General features: G+C 43.1%; 1 protein-coding gene across 1 annotated transcript; it reads left to right on the forward strand.

The window, feature by feature from the left end:
- Nucleotides 1–2,505: 2,505 nt before the first annotated feature.
- SARAF (store-operated calcium entry associated regulatory factor) lies at nucleotides 2,506–22,631 on the forward strand. Its single transcript, XM_037896539.2, has 6 exons — nucleotides 2,506–2,777; nucleotides 7,697–7,872; nucleotides 9,847–10,252; nucleotides 13,030–13,138; nucleotides 16,702–16,829; nucleotides 19,549–22,631. Exons 1-6 carry the CDS (start codon nucleotides 2,675–2,677, stop codon nucleotides 19,572–19,574), a joined length of 948 nt encoding a protein of 315 aa, XP_037752467.1. The 5' UTR covers nucleotides 2,506–2,674; the 3' UTR covers nucleotides 19,575–22,631.
- Nucleotides 22,632–23,381: the final 750 nt, after the last annotated feature.

A 23,381-nucleotide genomic window follows, 5' to 3' on the forward strand; every position in this document is an offset into this window, starting at 1 on the left:
CCCCCCTCCCCGTCTTGTGTCTCGGGCGGCTGTGAAGCCCTGCGCGAGGGTCCTGTCGGGGAAGGGAGGTGGCTCCTTAAAGGGCCAGTATCGCAGCGGGGAATCCTCAGAGGGCCAGGGACAACATGTTACTCAGCCTCCCTAGACCAGCAAAATGAAGCGCCCAAATCACACCCCTTCCCGCCTGGCCCAGGACCGCTCCCTGCTGGGCACAGATGCCAGCTGTGCCTCAGTTCTTACCTCAGAAATGTTGCAACCCCCCTGATATTATCATTAGTCGCACAACGTTTGGTGCTTTCCTTAAAGCCCCAGCTCCTGGAGCCCTGTGATTATGGGAGACTCTCCTCTGTAAAACAAGTTCGTTTCTAGCCCTTGTGGTTGGCTGACACTGTGAGCCAGTTAGACCAGGATGCTGAAAACAAATCAAAACATCCCCACTGTTGTTATTTTGTTATTTTTCAGACAAATTTCATTTGGGTCTGAGTCATGATTTTTGAATGCTTGAGGTTGGCAATTCTGCAGCTGACAGAGTGCCTGCTCCTCCCTCCAGCGTGAACAATTTTAGATGTTGCTGGATGTGTAAGGTAATTGCCCATCCCTTTCAAAGGAGCCACACAAAATATGTAATTGCACACTGAATGCAGAACAAAGGAACTTGGAAGGAGCAGCTGGTACAAAGCAAAAAAGGCCCTCCATGACCAACATGCTTTTTGAACATGTGTATATTCCAAATCTGTGTCTAGCTCAAGTCCTCAATAAGCAAAACCAATTTACTACGTTTTGCCAAAAACCTTTAAGGCTCAGTCCTTCAAGAGGAGGATTGGGTGTGGTCTACATTTAAGTTTAATGCAGCAGTTCTCAACTGGGGGTCCAGAGCCCCATGGAGGGCTGCAAGCAGGTTTCAGTGGGTCTGGCAAGCAGGGCTGGCATTGGACTCTATGGGGCCCAGCGCAGAAAGCCCAAACCTGAGCCCCGCCATGGGGGGATGAAGCCAAAGCCCAAGCAACTTAGCTTTACAGGGTACCCTGTGGTGTGGGGCCATGGTCAATTGCCCTGCTTGGCTGCTTGCTGCCCCCTAATGCCAGCCTGGACTTTTCTATGCAGAAAAACTGTTTTTGTGGCACAGGTGGGCCAGGGAGTTTTTATAGCATGCTGGGGGGAGAAGGGGGCTCAGAAAGAAAAAGGTGGAGAACCTCTGGCTTACTGCATTAGGCACTATATGACCCACAGAAAGTTTACAATATTGAAAAAGTTTATTAACACAAATGAGAGCTATAGTGCATAAATTGGGTCTATAGATTCAGTTGTTAAGACCAGAAGGGATTAAACTGACTTCTTATCTAGTGAATAACACAAGCCACAAAATTTCAACTAATGCATCCTTTTGCAAGCCCAATAACTTTTGATTGAACAAGAGCATCACTCTTTAGGTATGTCTAGGCTCCAAACAAAGCGTGTTCTTAACTCAGGATCGCTAAATTGGGTTAAAACAGCAGAGAAGACTCAACTATTTGGAATTTAACTTGGGTTAGCAGCTCATGTTCAACCCAGGCTGTGTGGCAGGTTTTACCTTGGGCTGCTAGCCCTTGTCTTCCTGCTGTTGTAAGTAACCCAGGTTTTAACCCATACCGTGTAACCAGCTGAGACTGTGACTAAGCCAAGACTCCACTTAGGAGGCCTGGCCGAAGAGACACAGGCTGGGCTCTGGGCACTGCAGCCCTTACATTAAAACGTATGCCCAGGAGGAAGCATGTGTTTTGACCAGCAGGGCTGGAATTAGAGGCCTGTGTGCTGTGGAGGGGCCCCCTGGTCTGAGGGGGCCCCAGGAGCTGTGGGGATTGGCTCAACCCCAGGAAAGGTGCCCTCCATGGAGTGTAACAACCTTCCACTCCTTCAGCCCCACCTGCACCCAACATCGCTCTTTGCTAACAAAACAACCTGAGGACACAAAATCGCCTCCAGGCACCCTTAACTCTGCCTGTGCCATCCCACAGCTCCAGCACTGCAGCAGGGCAGAGGCCCAGCCTGGGGGGCACTGGGGTGGTGCTGAACAGCGAGGGAACATGGGAAACAGCTGCAGTACAGAAATCACATGTGCACCTATTAGACATTGCTAAGGCTGAGAGTCTTTCATGGAGGTCACGGATTCCGTGGCTTCCCTGGACTGCCAGGACTTCTGCAGCAGCCGGTGCAGCTGACCCCAGGCGTTGTGGCCAGCTGCACCAGCCCCTGCTGTGCTGCCCTGGAGCAGCAGCATCCGCTGGAGCCCCCCGCACCCCCATGAGCACCTAAGTTTTAGTTGGGGTATATCGGACAAGTCATGGACAGGTCGGGGCAGTGACTTTTTGTTTATTGCTATGACCCGTTGGAGACTTTTACTAAAAATACCCCTGACTAAATGGCCGCCTTAAACTTTGCCCAGCGGCCCCTCCGGCAGGTTCAGAACCTCCTCTCCGCCCCTGGGCGCTGCCGGCAGAGGGGCGGCATCAGGACGGGGGCGGCGCGAGGATTGGCCGGACTCCGCCCATATTCCGCGCTGTGGGCAGAGCGCAGCAGGGTGCGCGAGCAAGTCAACCGCTCAACAATCACTAGCCAATTAGAGGGCGCGGCTTGCGGGCGCGTGCGCAGTAACGCGAGCTGCCGGGGCCGGGTGACAGCGAGCTGTAGCCGCCGGATGCGCTCTGGCATCGTCATGGCGGCCGGCGGGCGGGTCCTGCTCGTATCCCTCCTGCTGCTCCTGAGCGGGCCGGGACTTGCGCGGGGCTGGGACCAGCCGGGTAAGGAACCCGGGGGGCCGCGGGAGCCGGGCTGCGCGGGTCTCTCCTGGGCCCTGGCGGGTGGCCGGTCCGCCTGCCCGGGTCTCAGCGCCCCGAGAGGGTGTGAGCCCTCCGTGCCCGCGCCCAGCCCACCTGCGGGCCGAGCCACCGCACGAGCCCTTGTTAACGTGGGAGAGCAGAGGGCACGCGGGGCTGGGAGCGTTGCGCTGACGCTGCCTCGCAGCCCGCCGCTGAGCAGGCGCAGGCCCCGCAGGGTACCAGAGCCGGCAGAAGCAGGTGCTCGGTGCAGGGACAAACAGGCCAGATCTGGGGAAGACCATCTCCTCCTGGCATGCTCCCGCGTGGTCAGGTGGGTTTACCAAGCCCCCTCAAATTCCCAGCTCTTTAAACCCCTCAGCAAACCAGTGATGTCATTGCCAGGGCCCCAGCTAAAAACACTGGGACACTGTCACCCTTAGTCCTAATCTCAATCCAGATGAATTTTACAGCCTCCTTTCTCCCCAAGGCCTTTCCTCCCCTCCTTCCTGTTGATCAACAGGTTTTCCATTCCACCTGGGTTCACATGGGGTTCACTTTTAAGATAACGCTGGTGGGGTGGGAAGGTTTATGTTTGCTCCTTTTAAGACAGGTTTCAGAGTGGTTGCCATGTTAGTCTGTATCAGCAAAAACAATAGGGAATCCTTGTGGCACCTCAGAGAAATTAAACAACAAATTTATTTGGGCATAAGCTTTTGTGGGCTAAAACCCACTTCATCAGGTGCTTGGAGTGGAACATACAGTAGGGAGGTATAAATACATAGCATATGAAAAGATGGGAGTTGCCTTACCAAGTGGGGGGTTCAGTGCTAATGAGCCAATTCAATTAAGGTGGAAGTGGGCTATTCTCAGCAGTTGACAAGAAAGGGTGGAAATCACTTTTGTAGTGCTAATGAGGCCAATGTAAATGTAAACAAGGTGGCCCATTTTAAACAGTTGACAAGAAGGTGAGTATCAGCAGGGGGAAATTAGTTTTTGTAGTGACCCATCCACTCCCAGTCTTTGTTCAGGCCTAATTTGATGGTGTCCAGTTTGCAAATTAATTCCAGTTCTGCAGTTCATAGAATCACAGAATATCAGGGTTGGAAGGGACCTCAGGAGGTCATCTAGTCCAACCCCCTGCTCAAAGCAGGACCAATCCCCAATTTTTTTTTGCCCCAGATCCCTAAATGGCCCCCTCAAGGACTGAACTGACAACCCTGGATTTAGCAGGCCAATGCTCAAACCACTGAACTATCCCTCCCCCGCAACAGTTTCTTGTTGGAGTCTGTTTTTGAAGATTTTTTGTTGAAGAATGGCCACTTTTAAGTCTGTTATTGAGTATCCAGGGAGATTGAAGTGTTCTCCTACTGGTTTTTGAATGTTATAATTCCTGATGTCAGATCTGTGTCCATTTATTCTTTTGCGTAGAGACTGTCCGGCCAATGTACATGGCTGAGGGGCATTGCTGGCACATGATGGCCTATATCACACTGGCAGATGTGCAGGTGAATGAGCCCTGATGGTGTGGCTGATGGGGTTTAAAACCATCTCCAGTCACCTCTATTGGTCACAGGCCTTCTTTTTATAAACTTCCCCTCACCCAGTGGTTCTCAAGCTATGGCCCACAGGCCGCTTGCAGCCCGATCAGCACAGAGCTGCGGCCCATGTGACAGCCTCAAGGCCATACAGGTAGTATTGGATGTGGCCCCCATAACACATTGTGGCCCACAATGGTAAATAGGTTGAGAATCACTGCCCTAATCTCATTAGACAGAATACTGGGCTAGATGGACCACTGGACTGACCCATTCAAAAGCACAAGAACAAATCGGCACAGACACACCCCTGGAACCCCGACCTGGGGTATTCTGTCTGCTACCCAAGATCCATAAACCTCGAAATCCTGGACGCCCCATCATCTCAGGCATTGGCACCCTGATAGCAGGATTGTCTGGCTATGTAGACTCCCTCCTCAGGCCCTACGCTACCAGCACTCCCAGCTTTCTTCGAGACACCACTGACTTCCTGTGGAAACTACAAGCCATCGGTGATCTTCCTGAAAACACCATCTTGACCACTATGGATGTAGAAGCCCTCTACATGAACATTCCACACAAAGATGGACTACAAGCCGTCAGGAACGGTATCCCCGATAATGTCACGGCAAACCTGGTGGCTGAACTTTGTGACTTTGTCCTCACCCATAACTATTTCACATTTGGGGAGAATGTATACCTTCAAATCAGCGGCACTGCTATGGGTACCCGCATGGTCCCACAGTATGCCAACATTTTTATGGCTGACTTAGAACAACGCTTCTTCAGCTCTCGTCCCCTAATGCCCCTAGTCTACTTGCGCTATATTGATGACATCTTCATCATCATCATCTGGACCCATGGAAAAGAAGCCCTTGAGGAATTCCACCATGATTTCAACAATTTCCATCCCACCATCAACCTCAGCCTGGACCAGTCCACACAAGAGATCCACTTCCTGGACACTACAGTGCTAATAAGCGATGGCCACATAAACACCACCCTATACCAGAAACCTACTGACCGCTATTCCTACCTACATGCCTCCAGCTTTCACCCAGACCACACCACACAATCCATTGTCTACAGCCAAGCTCTAAGATACAACCGCATTTGCTCCAACCCCTCAAACAGAGACAAACACCCACAAGATCTCTATCAAGCATTCTTACAACTACAGTACCCACCTGCTGAAGTGAAGAAACAAATTGACAGAGCCAGAAGAGTACCCAGAAGTCACCTACTACAGGACAGGCCCAACAAAGAAAATAACAGAATGCCACTAGCCATCACCTTCAGCCCCCAACTAAAACCTCTCCAACGCATCATCAAGGATCTACAACCTATCCTGAAGGATGACCCATCGCTCTCACAAATCTTGGGAGACAGGCCAGTCCTTGCCTACAGACAGCCCCCCAACCTGAAGCAAATACTCACCAGCAACCACACACCACACCACAGAACCACTAACCCAGGAACCTATCCTTGCAACAAAGCCTGTTGCCAACTGTGTCCACATATCTATTCAGGGGACACCATCATAGGGCCTAATCACATCAGCCACACTATCAGAGGCTCGTTCACCTGCACATCTACCAATGTGATATATGCCATCATGTGCCAGCAATGCTCCTCTGCCATGTACATTGGTCAAACTGGACAGTCTCTACGTAAAAGAATAAATGGACAGAAATCAGATGTCAAGAATTATACCATTCATAAACCAGTCGGAGAACACTTCAATCTCTCTGGTCACTCGATCTCTGACCTAAAAGTCGCAATATTACAACAAAAAGACTTCAAAAACAGACTCCAAGGAGAGACTGCTGAATTGGAATTGATTTGCAAACTGGATACAATTAACTCAGGCTTGAATAGAGACTGGGAGTGGATGAGTCATTACACAAAGTAAAACTATTTCCCCATGTTTATTCTTCTTCCCCCCCCCCCCCCATTCCTCAGACGTTCTTATTAACTGCTGGAAATGGCCCACCTTGATTATCACTACAAAAGGTTTTCTTCTCACTCCCCCCCACCCCCCATTCTCCTGCTGGTAATAGCTCATCTTAAGTGATCACTCTCCTTACAGTAAGAAAAGGAGTACTTGTGTGGCACCTTAGAGACTAACCAATTTATTTGAGCATAAGCTTTCATGAGCTACAGCTCACTTCATCGGATGCATTCAGTGGAAATATACAGTGAGGAGATTTATATACACACAGAACATGAACAAAGGGGTGTTATCATACACACTGTAAGGAGAGGTTTCAGAGTAGCAGCTGCGTTAGTCTGTATTCACAAAAAGAAAAGGAATACTTGTGGCACCTTAGAGACTAACCAATTTATTTGAGCATAAGCTTCCAATGAAGTGAGCTGTAGCTCACGAAAGCTTATGCTCAAATAAATTGGTTAGTTTCTAAGGTGCCACAAGTACTCCTTTTCTTTTTGGACTGACCCAGTATGGCTGTTCTTGTGTATGCATTATTTAGGGTCTGTCTTCAAGTCTCTAAGAGGATTTTACTGTTTTGTTTGATTTCATTTTTTGTCCCGTTGAAAAACTATGATTGTGAGTGTTTGTTTGCTTGTTTGACCTGCATGGTTCATGTATTGTGGTAAATTTCTAGAAGGTGTAAGATACTTGGTGATCCTCATTAGTAGGTGATAGTATGCTTAGTCATCATGATACAGCAAGCATTTAATTTTTGTGTCATTTGGGGATTCTTGACTTGGGGATTGTTCCTGTAGAGTTGGTATGTATAAATTGAAGAGAGCTAGGCTGAAATTAAACTGTTTTACTCACCTTTCTTTCTTGACGTCTTCAGTTTGTATATTGCTGTCTTGAATTTGATGGACTGGGACATGGGTTGACTAAAGTCATAAGTTTTTCCTCCACTTCCATTTTGTACTAATTTCAGGTTCAGTCATTCAGTTCAGTTTTTATGGAGTCTATGAAGCAGACTATTTTTTTCTTTTCTTTTTTTTTTAAACAAATTTGTTCATGAGCATCTATATGGTAAATACACAATCAGGGATTTGCTTTTCACAGAGAAACTATTGCATTGTAACCAAAGGTCCTTGCATAAGCCTGTATGTTTTTGGTGAGGTGCCAGCTGGGCTGTGACATACACAGTAACATCTCTTTGAAAGGAGTAGAACAGAGCTGGGTCCTATCAGCAGGGCCTGTCAGTGTCATAGACTTTCAGCCACAATCACATTGGTGCTGGGAGTCTCAAGTGGTTTTTAAAGGGCTCCCTGTTCTGAAAGCACCGTGGCAGGCTGCTTGTCTTAACTATCACATTTACTCTTGTTCTGAAACACATTCTTCATGCATGCTAGTTCTGTTAATTTGTGTACTTCCTGTTTCAGGGAGGGTTTTGTTGCGGGAGATCCAAACTCTCACTCTCTACAGAGATGGATATACTACTTCTCGGCGGACATCTCCAATTCCCCAGTTACAATGTACTGGAGGCACAGCTGGATGTGCATATGTCCCCACGGTTGTTCAGTGTCATAACAAAGGATGGGATGGCTTTGACATACAGGTAGCTTCACTTCAAAGTGCTTGTAAATGAAATGCTAAATATTAAATAAGAATCTCTTTGCACCGACTGAATGAAATTTTCAGCAACCATAAACTAAAAAGAATCACAAGAACATTTCTAAATTATAGTGCAGATTATTCCTTTAATGACTGAGACCCCTGTTTTAAACATTTTACCTTAGGGCCAGTGGCAGTCCTCAAATCATTCCAGCGGCTAATAAGGTCACAGAAAAGAAAACATTTATATTGTATTTTTTATTTTGAATTTTGTAGAAATAATAAAACTATCATACAACTTTATACAATTCTTCGCCTGCCAGAGAGTTTTTACTGTTTGCCAGAGAGTGTTTACTGTTTGTTTGCCAGACACCTGGCAACACTTCAGTTCTGTCAGTTTGTTGATATTTGGCCTCAGTGACTGAAACCTTCAGGATTACAATAAGGTGTACATCAGATAGTTGTGTTGGGTATTTTGACTTGTTTATATTCATTGTGGGGGGGAAGTGACAGTGCCTGACTCTGCCCAGTGACTAGTGATGGTATCTCTGTCCCTCTCCCCCAGCCAGTGGGAGCTGCGGGGGGCAGCGCCTGCAGTAGACAGAGCCAGCTGCATGGGTCTCTCCTCCACAGCCGCAGTGGGGAGGTTCTCGGGCTGCAGACGCCTGTGGGCCGGGACTTTGAGGCCCCTGGTTTAAAAGCATAGTTTTAAAGGGACGTTGTCTGTTAGTTTACACCCCAAACTTAAATTTTGTTTAAAAGAACACTGTCCAGTCAAATTTGAGCCAAATGTTGGGTTTCTTAAAATACACTTCCTAAAATCAAAGACCAATACAAAAGTCTCCATATTACCCATCTCTTTCTTTAGTGTAAAAATAAGATCTTGTCTACATGAGAAAGTTGCAGCAGTTTAACTTAATTATTTTTAAACTGAGTTAGTTAAAATAGTGCAAGACCATTTATGGACACCCTTATTTTGGCTTTGCTAAAACAGTTTGTCAATCAATTTATGCTAAACCTGAAACAAGGCATTCTGTAACCAAACACAGAGGTTTGTACCATCTTAGCAAAACTGATTTTTAAAACCAATTTAAGTTAAACTGCTGCAACTTTCCCTTGTAGACAGGCTCTGACTTTCAGATCTTTCTAAGATCTTTCAAGCAAAAATGTGGTTTAAATTTTAATATTTTATCCAATTGTCGAAAGTTTGGGTAATAGCAAAATAGGTTTCTGCGGAAGAAAAGCTGAAATGGGAGTCTTGGCAATAGAAACACTGAAATTCGGTCGAACGTGGATTTATAATTGCACGTGTCATTCTGAATTGTTTCTTCAGGAATTAACTATTTAAATCTTGCTAAAACTATATGTACCCTATGGCTAAGGCCATTTTTTTGTTTGATGAGATGGGCACTTCTTTAGGAGTTGCATTTATGACTTTCTTTACAGAATGCTTTCATTACATCATTGTTTCTGATCCTGCAATTTAATCTATGTGGGCAACCCTTCTGTCTCACTTATGTCAATGGAGCGCCACCTGGATACAACAGTCTGTTGACATGGATCAGATTGCAGGATTGGAGCCTTGATTAGTATTTCATTGTAACTACCACCCAGCTTTCTTGTGGGGGACACTTATTTAAAACATTTTAAAGGCTATTGCTCTTTTTATTACATGATACTCTGCAGTATTCTGTAAAGATGAATGCGTAGAAAAACCTGATATGTGAACTACTGAAACTTTGTCTTTTAAAGTTACAATTGCTTTACTTTTTGAATGTTCCGTTTCTCTAAGTTAAAGGTTCATGAATCTTGATAGCTAACTTAAAATACAAATGTCCAGAAGCTCTCCTAATTACTGTTTTTAAATGATTTGATTAATTATTACTATATTTCACTACATATATAGGAAAGTAAACAAAAGACTACTCTCACCAACCAGGAAATGGTTACTACTTTGAATTTTGTTTACTAATTTCAGTGGGAGTGTAAGGCAGACTTGGACAACTCCTATCGCTTTGGAAGAATCGAAGTGAGCTGTGAAGGCTATGATTATCCAGATGACCCTTACATCTTAAGGGGGTCTTGTGGTTTGCAGTACGGGTTAGAGTTAACCGAGGAAGGCCAAAGAAAAGCTCACAACTTTGGTGGAAGCTTTAGCTCCAGCTATTACCAGTCAAGTAAAGTGAATTCTCAGGATTCCTCTGATTCTGCTGCTGGAGTGATTGTCATAATAGTACTTCTGCTCCTTGCTTATGGATGTTACAAGCTATTCCTCAGTAATCAGCTGCCTCAACAGGATTTCTCTAATGGTGATGGATACTCTAGGACATCTTGGCAGAATAGTCAGACACCACCTCCTCCTGGTTTTAAATCCAGCTTCACAGGTATGGTTCTAAGCTTGTTGTAGTGTTAGAAATAAAAAGCAATGTGGTATTGCTCTGGCTTCAGCAAATGTGGGCGGAAATAGTTTAAAAAACAAAAAAAAGTGTTCATGCATTGCTGAGTGTGAATGTCAGTTATGGGGCCACAAAAACAACAAGGAGCCCAGTAGCACCTTAAAGACTAACATTTATTTGGTCTTTAAGGTGCCACTGGACTCCTTGTTGTTTTTGTGGATACAGACTAACATGGCTACCCCCTGATACTTGACACCAGTTATGGGGCCCAAAGTCATGATTTCATTATTAAAGTTGCAACTAGCTTTCTACTATACTCTTTGGAGGAGACTTTCAAAGGCACAAATGGATGTTAGGTGCGCAACTCCCACTGACCCTCAAAGAGAATTGGATGCCTGGCTGCCCTTTGTCTTTGAAACTCTCGCATTATTTTTAACAAACTTAACTTTTTTCAAAGCAGTCCTTTTAGTATGAAACTTCATATTTATTTGGTCAGAGTAGGAGAGGGGGGTTGGTCACAACTTGAAAGGAATCAAACATTTTGAGTAAAATTATTTTTTATGTGGGATGCCATTGTGCTAGGTGTTTAAATACAGAAAAAAGATAGTCCAGTGCTCCAAAGTTTATAAACTTAAATATAAGGAAAGAGACACCAGATGGATACAGACAGACCCACAGAGGAACACAAGGAAACAATGCGATAACATTGGACAACATGATAGGCAGTGGTCTCAGCACATCAGCAGCCCAGCCATTGTCAAGTTTTTTGAAGGCTTCATGGCAAAGGGGGGTTTTGAGGAGGGAGCTGAAGGTGGATAATGACGTATGGTAGAACCTCAGAGTTACAAACACCAGAATTATGAACTGACCAGTCAACCACACACCTCATTTGGAACCGGAAGTACAGAGTCGGGCAGCAGCAGAGACCTAAAAAAAAAAGGGGGGGGGGGCAAATACAGTAGAGTGTTAAATGTAAACTACTTTTAAAAAAAAAAAAAGGGAAAGAAGCATTGTTTTTCTGCATAGTAAAATTACAAAGCTGTATTAAGTCAATGTTCAGTTGTAAACTTTTGAAAGAACAGCCATAACGTTTTTGTTCAGAGTTACAAACAACCTCCATTTCTGAGGTGTTCATAATTCAGAGGTTGCACTGTAGTTGTGCAGATGTTTACAGGGAGTGCCTCCCAAGTGTGTGGAGAAAGCATGACAGTGCTGCTTTGAAAATCTAAGTAGTGGGCAACGGAGGCCGGCATCATTGGCTAATCGGAAGTGGGAGTCAACCCTTCAATACTGAATGAGAAATAGGGTAAGGATAAATCAAGTGGAACCTTGAAAATTTAATGCTGTGAAATAGTGTGGTGGTGAGCGCTTTTATATGTATGTTAATGGAACTTGTGCTCTTAAATTCCATAAGAGCTTTTGCAAAATCTGTTCCCATTTGCTGATTCTGGAATTTCTAAACCATGTGTCTGTGCCGTGAGCCCATTAGTACCCTGGTGAGTTCCTACTGCACACCAATGGCTATTGTTATCATTATTATGTATTTGTATTGTGAAGCACTTACAAAATCCAGCCGTGACCAGGACCCTACTGTGCTAGGTGTTGTCAAGCACAGAGCAAAAAGTCATTTTCTTCTTCCATCCTATTCCTTATCATCCAGGTTTAGCCAAGGTCCCTGTCCTTGCCAGGGCCAACAGATTTCAGACATGTTAGGAAATTTTCCCTGTTGTAAAAAATTTTCTTTAACTCTTATCTCAAATACTTTATTGATTTCCCCCCCCCCCCCCCCCCCCCGACTACTATGTCATAACATGCCTATGAAGTTTCTGGCAGATTGGTTTAGATTGGAGTTCAGGGGGAGTTTAGACTGCTTTCTCTGATCACTTCCCTTTTTATTGTTTGTTTTTAGTGATTATGAATATGTTTATCTCTGGAGTTAGTTTAGAGTGCAGTTCTACTCTAAAATGTGACTGTAAATGACATTGTGAAATTCCACGTTGCCTCTGATTCCAGGTTAAAAGGCTTCTGCTAACAATTAAAAATATGCCTCTTTCTAACTGATGATTCTGCGTGTTCAACCAGAGATTTAAGTCGAGCTGGGTTTCCCCTGACTCATGCATCACCAATAATGAAGATTTTGCAATCTGATCTTGGTTAACAGTTCTGTTAACATGCACTTGAGACAGAACTACCAGGAGAAAAATGTGGTATTGTTGTTTTAGTCATTAGATTGAGCACATACTACTCAACATACGCAGTTACTCAAAATGGCAGCAAATCTGTTGAGTGAGAAGACTGGGAGGCAGTGCGGTCAACAAGGTTTTGTTCCCAGCTTTGCCACTGACCTGCTATGTGATCTTGAACATGTTGCTTCACCCTCGTTTCACCGTCCATACTTTATCTGTCTTGCCTGTTTAGAGTATAAGTTCTTTGGGGGGGGACTGTCTCTGAATGTGTTCTTGTGCAATGTCTAGTAACAGAGACCCTGATCTTGGGTGGAGGCACTAAGCATTACCGTAATACAATTATTAAACAGAAGGTGCCATTTTAATGTAATCACTTTCCAGAGCAGAACCGCTCCCTGAAGCTCTTCAAATGGGGATTGAGCCATTGAAGGATTAAAGTCCATTGAAGTCAGTCTCACAGTTAGTTCTTTGTTAAAATAATTCTTTTGTATGACTCTAAGGATGGCATGATGGTAAATTTGCCATTGACTCAAAGTTGATGATTGTTTTTTTTGTTTTTCATTTGCAATTTGAATTAAGGAGCTGGTGGTTTTGGTGGCGGTTCCAGTTCTGAGGCCAATTCAGGACCAGGGTTTTGGACTGGACTTGGAACAGGAGGCCTACTAGGATACTTGGCTGGTAGTCAAAGGTAAGCACTATGCTCGCTCTCTCCTTCCCTGTTCCCAGTAGTCTGTCCTCCTCGTGGTGTACGCTTTACCTAGCTATAAAATATTCACATTGCTTCTGGATTTGAGCTTGCAGGATCCTGCATCATCCAAGCAGCAAAATTCTGCCACAATAGCAGTTCCCAGCTGGAAGCTGAAGCTTCAGCAGATGGGGCATTTTAAAAGGGTTCTTTAATACTGGTTTTGTTTCAGGTAACCACCTACCACTGTAGCTTGTTTCGATGAACTGCAAATTAAAAAAATTATATAAACAAGTTGTGTGGAATATCTCCAATGTCATAGCTAAGAGCATTAAGAATAGAAGTAATTGTAAATTAGTAGGGCTGTTGATTAATTGCTGTTAACTCATGCGATTAACTCAAATTAATCGTAGTTTTAATTGCACTGTTAAACAATAGAATATCAATTGAAATTTATTAAATATTTTTTGATGTTTTTCTACATTTTCAAATGTATTTATTTCAATTACAGCGCAGAATACAAACCGTAGAGTGCTCACTTTATATTATTTTTTATTAAATATTCGCACTGTAAAATGATAGTATTTTTCAATTCACTTCAGAAGCACTGTAATGTGATCTCTTAATTGTGAGAGTGCAACTTACAAATGTAGATTTTTTTTTTTTGTTTTGTTTTGTTACATAACTGCACTCAAAACAATATTAAAACTTGAGAGGCTGTAAGTCCACTCAGTCCTACTTCTTGTTCACCCAATCACTCAGACAAACAAGTTTGTTTACATTTACGGGAGATAATGCTGCCCGATTATTTACAGTGTCACCTGAAAGTGGGAACAGGCATTTGCATGGCACTTTTGTAGCTGGCATTGCAAGGTATTTACGTGCCAGAGATGCTAAACATGCGTATGCCCCTTCATGCTTCAGCCACCATTCCAGAGGACATGCTGATGACACTTGTTAAAAACATAATGCATTAATTAAATTTGACTGAACTTCTTGGGGCAGAATTGTCTCTCTCCGGCTCGTTTTAATCATAGAATCATATAATATCAGGGTTGGAAGGGACCTCAGGAGGTCATCTAGTCCAACCCCCTGCTCAAAACATGCATCAGTCCGCACTGCTTTGGATAGTTATCAAGCAAAATCCATCATCAGCATGGACGCATGTCCCCTGGAATGGTGGTAAAAGCATGAAGGGACACGAATCTTTAGTGCATCTGGCACATAAATATCTTATGACGCCAGCTACAACAGTGCCTTGCGAACGCCTGTTCTCACTTTCAGGAGACATTGTAAACAGGGAGCAGGAGCATTATCTCCTGAAAATATAAATATACTTGTTTGTCTGAGTGATTGGCTAAACAAGAAGTAGGACTGAGTGGACGTATAGACTCTGAAGTTTTACATTGTTTTATTTTTGAATGCGGGGTTTTTTGTACCTAATTCTACATTTGTATGTTCAACTTTCACGATAAAGAGATTTCACTACAGTACTTGTATTAGGTGAATTGAAAAATACTATTTCTTTTGGTTTTTACAGTACAAATATTTGTAATCAAAAATAAAGTATTCTGTGTTGTAATTGAAATTAATTTATTTGAAAATGTAAAAAACATCCAAAATATTTAAATAGTATTCTATTGTTTAACAGCGCAATTAATTGCATGATCGCAATTTTTTTAATCACGTGACAGCCCTATAAATTAGCCTTTATTCTTAATTTTATCTCCCCTAAAGTCACTTTGGGCTGGTTCCTGCTCTGCTGTGACATCCAGGATGCACCATTCTGAGACATTCTGGGAAGCCAAATTCCAAGGGGTTCCAGTATATGGCCTAGTCTCTCCACCTCATATCCCATGAATAGAAATCCAAGTGACATGATTCTACAAATGACTTTTACTTAAATATTACTTTGTACAAAGTAACAGGCAAAAATCTGTTTTACAATAATAAAGTAATTTAAAGAGCTGAGCCCTTATCTGCCATTCACATTTGAAATGTTTATTTAAAAATCAAAACATTTTGTAAACTCTTCCAAACAGCCTAGTAGGATTAGCAACAGTTGCCATTTTAGTGGGATTTTATAGGTCTTCAAGGACTCTGCAGAGCTCAAACTGATCTTGCACAGGAGTGTTTTGTTTATCAAGTGACTGGACTACCTACAGATATGCCAACTCACCATTTATTGGAATATAGTAATATATGGGGCTGTGTGTATTTACCTACTCTTTAAGGAACAAAAGTTGGGATACAAACTGATAAAAACTTCATGACTCTAATACGAAACATGCTGGAATGCACTGAAGTTTCAATCTACTTTGAAAAGTGATTGGGAGGGAGCTGTGGGAGACAAACTGGCAGCTCTGCAGAAAAAACAGTTTGGGAGCAGAGACCAATTCTGATATTCAAGGAGCAATAGAATCCAGCTGACACTCTTAGCTCTGAAGGGCTAATAGAAGTTAAAGCAGCAAAGCTAGCAGATATGACTGAATACACACAGGATGAAGATTTCTTCAGCAGGAAAAAACAGAAATGTTTACAGTGTCACTCTTCAGAGGAGAGTGGCTTGTTGAAGTAACTGAAGTCACCCCTTTAGGGCTCCTAGGATGTTTTAAATATCTGCTTGCCTTTTTTTTTTTTTTTTAAGCTTTAAACTGGTCTAAACACCAGGAAATTTGTATACAGAAAAGATGTGCTTTTTGACTTCAGTCGGAGCTCTTGGGTGCTCAGAATGCTGGAAATTTGAGTCACTTATTTAGTGGCCTAAATAAGTATTTAAGAGCCTAACTTTAGCTTCCTGTCTTACAACAGATTTTAAGCCAACATTTTCAAACTTGTGAAAGCACATACCACTGTCCCCAAGTACCGTAGTAGCTTTGTTCCATTAAAAAACTCTTCTTTCCCCATGTTCTGACAAGAATAAGAAGAAATTGTGATCCAAACTTAGAGTGAAGGAGTAGACTTTGGATTTTCAAAAAGTCGGAATCTCCTGTCTCTAGAGGTTGAGAATAAACTGAAGTGAGATGAGTCAAAGATCATGAATTTTACTCCGTCTCTCTCTTCACACCTGTATTGCAGTTGCTCATATCTTCTCTAGTAAAATGTCCTAGAGATACTTGAAAATACTTTTTTTTTTTTTTTTTTTAACATTACATGAATGTAATAGAAGAACAAAGGAATTGCCAGACTGGATCAAAAATCTAGTCCAGTTTCTGACAATACTCAGCATCAGATTCTTAGGAAGGTGCAAGAAACCTCCTAATCCCTAGGAATTAGATACTGGTTAAATCCTGAAGCATGCGGTTTAATATCTCTTCCAAAACTTGTTAGCATTAAGTATGATAGCTCTGAAAAACCTTGTTGTTCATGTATATATATCCAATTCCTCTTTGCATCTTGCTAAGTTTTAGGTCTAAAAATAAGTAAAATGTGTGCAATTGTATTTTTCTACTCATATCTGCCTTTTTAAAAAAGATGCTTTGCTTTGGATGCTAATACCTTCTTAAATAGTGACCTTTCTTTAATTAAAAAAAAAAAAATCCTTAAACCCATGTTTCTTTTCTCAGGGCACAACCACGTTCCTCATATTTTCCGTATGCCAATCCATACGCTGGTCCCACTGCTTCTCCTCCTCCAGGCGGAAATTCAGGTGGCTCTACGGGGCCTCATACCTCAGGGACAAGAACTGCTTCTGGTAAGGCAAAAACTGTTTTATCTTCCTGTGGCTCCTCAAGAGATTTTGGGGCTGATCCAAAGCACATTGAAATGAATAAACAGACTACCATGGATTTTAGTGGGCTTTGGATCCACTCCTCCTGGGCAAAATAAAACCTAACATATTGCTGAGATGTTCTCCATAAAGTTCCTTGAATGTGTGTAAACTTCCTACTGTACATAGCTTCTTTCCCAAAGTATTATTCATTAAATAACTGAAATGCCAAATTAGAGAGACAAGGTGGGAGAGGTAATATCTTTTCCTGGGACTGACACATCTACAGCTGAACTGCATGCATGAAGTGCCAAATGACTTTCCAAGACTGCCACCTCCAGCTCTTTAATGACCATGTTCAGGAATTCAAACTTTGTACATAGACTCATAGAAATGCTGGGCTGGAAGGGATCTCAAGAGGTCACCTAGTCCATCCTGCCCGCACTGAGGCAAGATTAGTATTCCTAGACCATCTGACAGGTATTTGTCCAACCTGTTCTTATAAACCTCCAATGACTGGGATCCTACAACCTCCCTTGGAAGCCTATTTCAGTGCTTAACTATCCTTGTAGTCAGAAAGTTTTTCCTAATATCTAACTTGAATCTACCTTGCTGCAAACCAAACTAAGTACTTCTTGGTGGACATGGAGAACAATTAATCCCCATCATCCTTATAACAATCTATTACATATATGAAGGCTGTTATTGTGTCCCCCCTCAGCCTTCTCTAGACTACAGTAGTTGACTTGATTAAATCATAGAATCATAGAATATCAGGGTTGGAAGGGACCTCAGGAGGTCATCTAGTCCAACCCCCTGCTCAAAGCAGGACCAACCCCCAATTAAATCATCCCAGCCAGGGCTTTGTCAAGCCTGACCTTAAAAACTTCTAAGGAAAGAGATTCCACCACCTCCCTAGGTAACGCATTCCAGTGTTTCCCCACCTTCCTAGTGAAAAAGTTTTTCCTAATATCCAACCTAAATCTCCCCCACTGCAACCTGAGACCATTACTCCTTGTTCTGTCATCTGCTACCACTGAGAACAGTCTAGAGCCATCCTCTTTGGAACCCCCTTTCAGGTAGTTTGAAAGCAGCTATCAAATCCCCCCTCATTCTTCTCTTCCGTGGACTAAACATCCCCAGTTCCCTCAGCCTCTCCTCATAACTCATGTGTTCCAGTCCCCTAATCATTTTTGTTGTCCTCCGCTGGACTCTTTCCAATTTTTCCACATCCTTCTTGTAGTGTGGGGCCCAAAACTGGACACAATACTCCAGATGAGGCCTCACCAGTGTCGAATAGAGGGGAACGATCACGTGCCCCTCTATTCGACAATCGGTGAGGCCTCATCTGAGACAAAAAGGTGCCACAAGTACTCCGTTTCTTTTTACTATGAAGTAAAGTTTCCTGTTCCACTTATGCCCTGAAAGAGAAAAATGAATAGCTCTTGTATTTTTGTCCTTGTAAGTCCAATTCAGAAGGCTCTCTGTATTCATATAAACATCTAATCCCTTTCTTTTCGTGTACTAAGCTATTTGCCTCAGTAACATGCACCAATGAGTTCCACGGATTCATCGTCTGTTGATTAAACGAACCACCAACTACCCTATATCTCACAAATCCCCATGGCTAACGCCAGATGCTCAAAACCATGTGAAAAAGTGGAGTTCTCAGCTTGCCAATGCCAGAGTCAGATATAGCCCTGAAATAGATATAGTCTGAAAACCGTCCCTGGCCCCAGATGTCACAATGCTATTTTGTAACTGCTCCAGGACTTAAAGTAGCACACCCTGGCCCTCCTACAAGAATAACTGTCTGTCTCTGGAGATCTATAACTGGCCTTTCATTTCAGTGGCCACTGTGAAGTCTGAAGGCATCCATGAAGTATGGGTAATATCATATATACGGTCTAGCATATATTTTAGGTGGATGCCTGACAGCATTTGGACAACTTGTAGCCAGCTCATCCCTAGTTTCTCTGCTTACCTGCCAAAGGTTACATTAGACTCAGTACCTTTCCCCTTTCCAAATGAGACTAGAAACATGTCCAGAGTCTGACACAAGGGTTGCTGTGAAGAGAAGGGGGGTGTGTGTGTGTGTATTTATTATACATATCTCTCACACACCCACACACACCCCCTCCCCCACCCCCCATGGAAAGGAGCAGGAACATGGCAGAACACCTTTTTGGTAAGTTTCTACTGAAGACAGGCCTGAGTCACACAGCTCAGACCTGGATCTGAGCCTGCCCAGTGTCCAGCGGGTGTTTGGATGGGAGCCAGTCTCTATTCCTTAGTCTACCTGCTAAGCCGAGGAAAACTGATCGTCGGTTTAGTAATTTTTAACTTGTTCAAATAGTTGTACAGTTTGTGTCGCGTGGGGTCTGTATGTATTGCGGCCACAGGCTACGCCTACGCTGCCCTGCTGTTAGAGCCACAAGCGCACGCTGGCAAGCTGCTCTGTAACTCTGCCGCATGGCTGCTGTGGGGCGTGAACCAAAAGGTACTCAGTTCCCACCAATGAAGTCCCCTTTGACCAAATAAGTTAATGTGAGCTAGGTACCTTCCAGCTCACGCCCGCAGCATCCACACAGGGGACTTACAGTGCAGCACGCCAGTGCAGTCTGCAATTCACACCCCCACAGCACGCCAGGTGGGGCCACAGAGACAAGCCCTTAGATCTCATGATTGTCTTTTTCCTTTGCAGGCTTTGGAGGCACAAAAAGGAGATGATGATCGTAGTTCCCTGGCACAGTTGCAGTTAAATACAGTTAAATATGTTAAATACAGTTAAATATGGAGCTTCAGTTTTAAAAACTATTGAAATCCTTCTTCATAGAACATACGGGCTGGGTGTTGAGTTAGAAATATCTCCACAGCTTAGAGTTTATTTTAATAAGATGCTCCTTGGATTTGGATGTTGTAGATGTTGTGCTTTGGAGATCCATTTTGAAAAAAAAATGGAGATAAGATCAGTGAGCAGATACTGCTCTTGGTGGTGAGAACAGTGTTTTTTTTGTTTGTTTTTTGGTTTTGTTTGTTTTGTTTTTTGATGTGTTCAGACTAAAGTCTATATGACTGCATGGGAGAGGAATGAATGAATAAATATATGCAATGACTTTTTCATAGCCCTAACAGAGAGGTTGGATACTATCATCTTGTTTAGAGATTTAGCAGGTATCAAAACATATTCTATTTTCCCATAATAAAAACACAAAGGGATATCTTTCCAATCTTTAGTATTTTAGTGATCTGGCAATGGTACCTGTTCCAGTCTTCCAAAATAACTAGCTTAACCATGCCCTAGGAGCCAGTTCTTTTCAACCAGGGTTTCTCAGTCTTTGTGCTTCAGCATCTGCAAGCCAGTGTAGACAATTCCATGGGACGCTAGCAAACTTGGTAATAAACGTTCCAGCTCATCTTCTCAGAAGATATTATTGAAATCAGTGGAAGAGGAAAAGAGCCTAAATATCTTTGAGGATCTGGACCTCAGTGCATAATGAAGCCTGGCATGTAAGGAATTGTTCACCTCAGTGCTGTTTTCTGAAGATCCATTTGGGCTCTCTTTCACTTATAGAATTTATGTGTGTTACAGTAACAGTGAATTCAGTTAATCGTATATGCAGGCATTGTCCATAATTGTAGGAGTGCAAAAAAAAATAGTGTTCTTATGTTCAGGACTCTTTCTGCCTTTGTCCCACATGTAATGGGGATCTTGGCATCAACGTTGAGGCCTGAAGGTTGCATATTTGAACGCTTACTTGTTTTTATGATTCATCCTTGAAATGACATGACTTATGTGCATTATTAGGTATTTTGTTTTTTAAGTATATATCCACAGATTCATCTAACACTGGGTGTCTTAGCCTAGATAAGGAGCTACTGGCCATTGCCTTTAATTCCAAATCTTGTCAGAGCAGATTGATGTGGTGTTAAATGCTTATGGCCACAGCTGTCTTGTCTATAGTAGGGCTTCAGATGTTTCAACCATGGCTGTTAGCTATGGTGGAAAGTTCTTAGCAGAAAAATCCTTGGTGCAGACAAAGCTTATGCCTCGGCCACCATCCTTCCTTTAGGGAGAACTGGCCAGGACTCAATTGGTTGGGAGTGATCACTATAATTTGACAAAGAGCATTGCTGTCCCTATTCAAAAACTAAAATGTCGTCCTCCAAAGCACAGCAGACCTTGAGACTGAGCCCAGAATGTGAATCAGGTCTCCTAGGATATGTCTACATCGAGGCTTGGTGGTGTGATTCATAGCGCAAGTACCTACTTGCTTGAGCCCAGTTAGTGAGAGGTCTAGCACACTAAAAATAGCAGTGTGGATGTTACAGCGCAGGTGGTAGCTCAGGCTCAGACACAGGGGTCAGGTGGGCTTGGACTAGAGCAACCAGCCAATGCTCTAATAGCCACATTGATATTTTTTAGTGCACCAGCTTGAGCGCTAAAATCACACCTTCAAGCTGCAGTTTAGACATACCCCTACAGGGCTGTGTCTGAGCTGGTTTTGCAGATTTTGTTTTTAAAAATGTTGTAGCCTTTTTCTGTAGCATGGACTCTGTGGCCCTTCGGCATTGCTTTCTGATGCTATTTTGGAACCACCAATGATGGGCCCTGTGGGAGCTTCCCCTAGCCTCCTCACATCATGGGTTGGATCTGGGAAGGGAAGAGAAGCTGCTTTAAAAAGCAAAGAAATAGGATCCTCTAAGGACCCCTGGAGGAATGAAGAGAATAATATGACACGGAGGCCAGATATACACTAGAAATTCTTGATGGTATAGTAATGGCAGTTCGAATGGTAATTTTTTTTAGTGACATTTCTGTACCAGCAAAAGCCCTAGTGTAGACGTGGCCTCAGGGCTAGTAAGCGCAAAAAGAAAAATATAACCACAACTATTATTAAGCACAAATGCAATTGTTTAAGATTATTTTGCCTGAGTTTGGGGCTTGTTTCATGCAAGAAAACTAAATTTATAAGAATCCTATTAACCAAGAAACTATTCAGAATGTGGAACTGACACTAAAAGATAGAACATTACTACAAATTTGGGACTTCTTCACCATCTGAGAGATCTGGATCTGCTTTCTGCTGGACTAGTGGGGACCAAGACTACTGCAGGAACATCACATTCAGGCTTTGGCTTGCTCATTACTGATCCTGACAGCCAAAGAAGGAACACTGTTTAAAAAAAAAAAAACTCTTACCTGTCTGGGTGTGAGACACTCACCTGTATACAGCCAGAAAGACATAACTGATCTGGCCGGGTGGGCAGGTACAGATATGGGAGTTTTGCTGTTTAGAGCTACCCGAGGACCACATGGTTGCTGGGGGAGAGGAATTGAGCAGGTTCATTTTCTCTCTCTCTCCCTATTTTAAAGTTTATTCTGTTCTCTAGACAGAATTAGTCTTACTGTTGTCTTGCTAGAATGCCTGTATAATTATTTTAGCTCTTAGGTAGTGTGAGGAGTAGTAAATGGTAGCAAGGGTTGATAGCTTTTTTTGGTGGGGCTTTTGGTTTTGATGGCCAAGTAGAGTGAAGTAGCTTATTTTTACTTCACCTTCTTGATATTTTTTTTATCTGTGTATCATGCCATTTAATTTGTAATTATTTTCTCATTAAAATGTAATGTATAGTTTAGCTCTTTTAGCACTTTGTTTCCTTGCTATGCAAGATAAGTATCCATTATCATAGAACTGTCTGGGAGGAGTTTGAATTCTGTGCTTGGCTTAGAAATACATAATGTGGTATATAACATGCTTCAGATAATGCTTTGATTTGTATTTTGAATATTTCTTGTGTATTTGTTCTGATGTGTAACCTTGATGACCCTGATGTTTCTACAGCCGTACCAACCTACCATTGACTTATTTTTATTAAATCAACAAAGGGGCAGGGCAAAAGCAAACAATTACTCGGGGGATGTACTGTTTCAAAACCAAGTAAGTACACTATATCTAAACCCTAGATCAGTGGTTCTCAAACGATTTTTTTTCGTGGACCACTTGAAAATCGCTGAGGGTCTTGGCAGACTACTTAATGATCTTTCCAAATGTTGTTTGTACCATTAGCTAACTATTGTAAAGCGCTTTGGATAAAAGCGCTATATAAAAAAAACTTAATAATTAACTTTTTTTGTTCTGCAAATAAAAGCACACAACTCATATTTTAATATCAGTAGTCTTACCTTTCTAATGCGATGGATGTGCCCTCTCTCCCCTGCAACAGCAGCCCCCAAGCTGGGGCTGGGAAGGCGGGGGGTCTCTCCCACACTGCAGCAGTCCCCGAGCTGGGGCTTGGAAGAAGCTGGAGGGCCATCTCTCCCTGGCAGCCACAGCCCTGGAGTTGGGGAAAGTTGCCTCTTTCTCTGGCCGCCAGAGCCTGCATGTGCCAAATTCTCCCCACCCCCTCTTCTCACCCCACTGGCCCCTCCCACCTACCCCCTTGTGACCACCAAGGCCACCACCTTATCTTACATGTGAGTCTTCTCCAAGGTCCAGGCACCTAATTAGTGGAGCCACACCTGCGTAGCTCCACTAA

The sequence above is a fragment of the Chelonia mydas genome, chromosome 4 (assembly GCF_015237465.2).
Source record: "Chelonia mydas isolate rCheMyd1 chromosome 4, rCheMyd1.pri.v2, whole genome shotgun sequence".
NCBI classification, from domain to species: Eukaryota; Metazoa; Chordata; order Testudines; family Cheloniidae; genus Chelonia; species Chelonia mydas.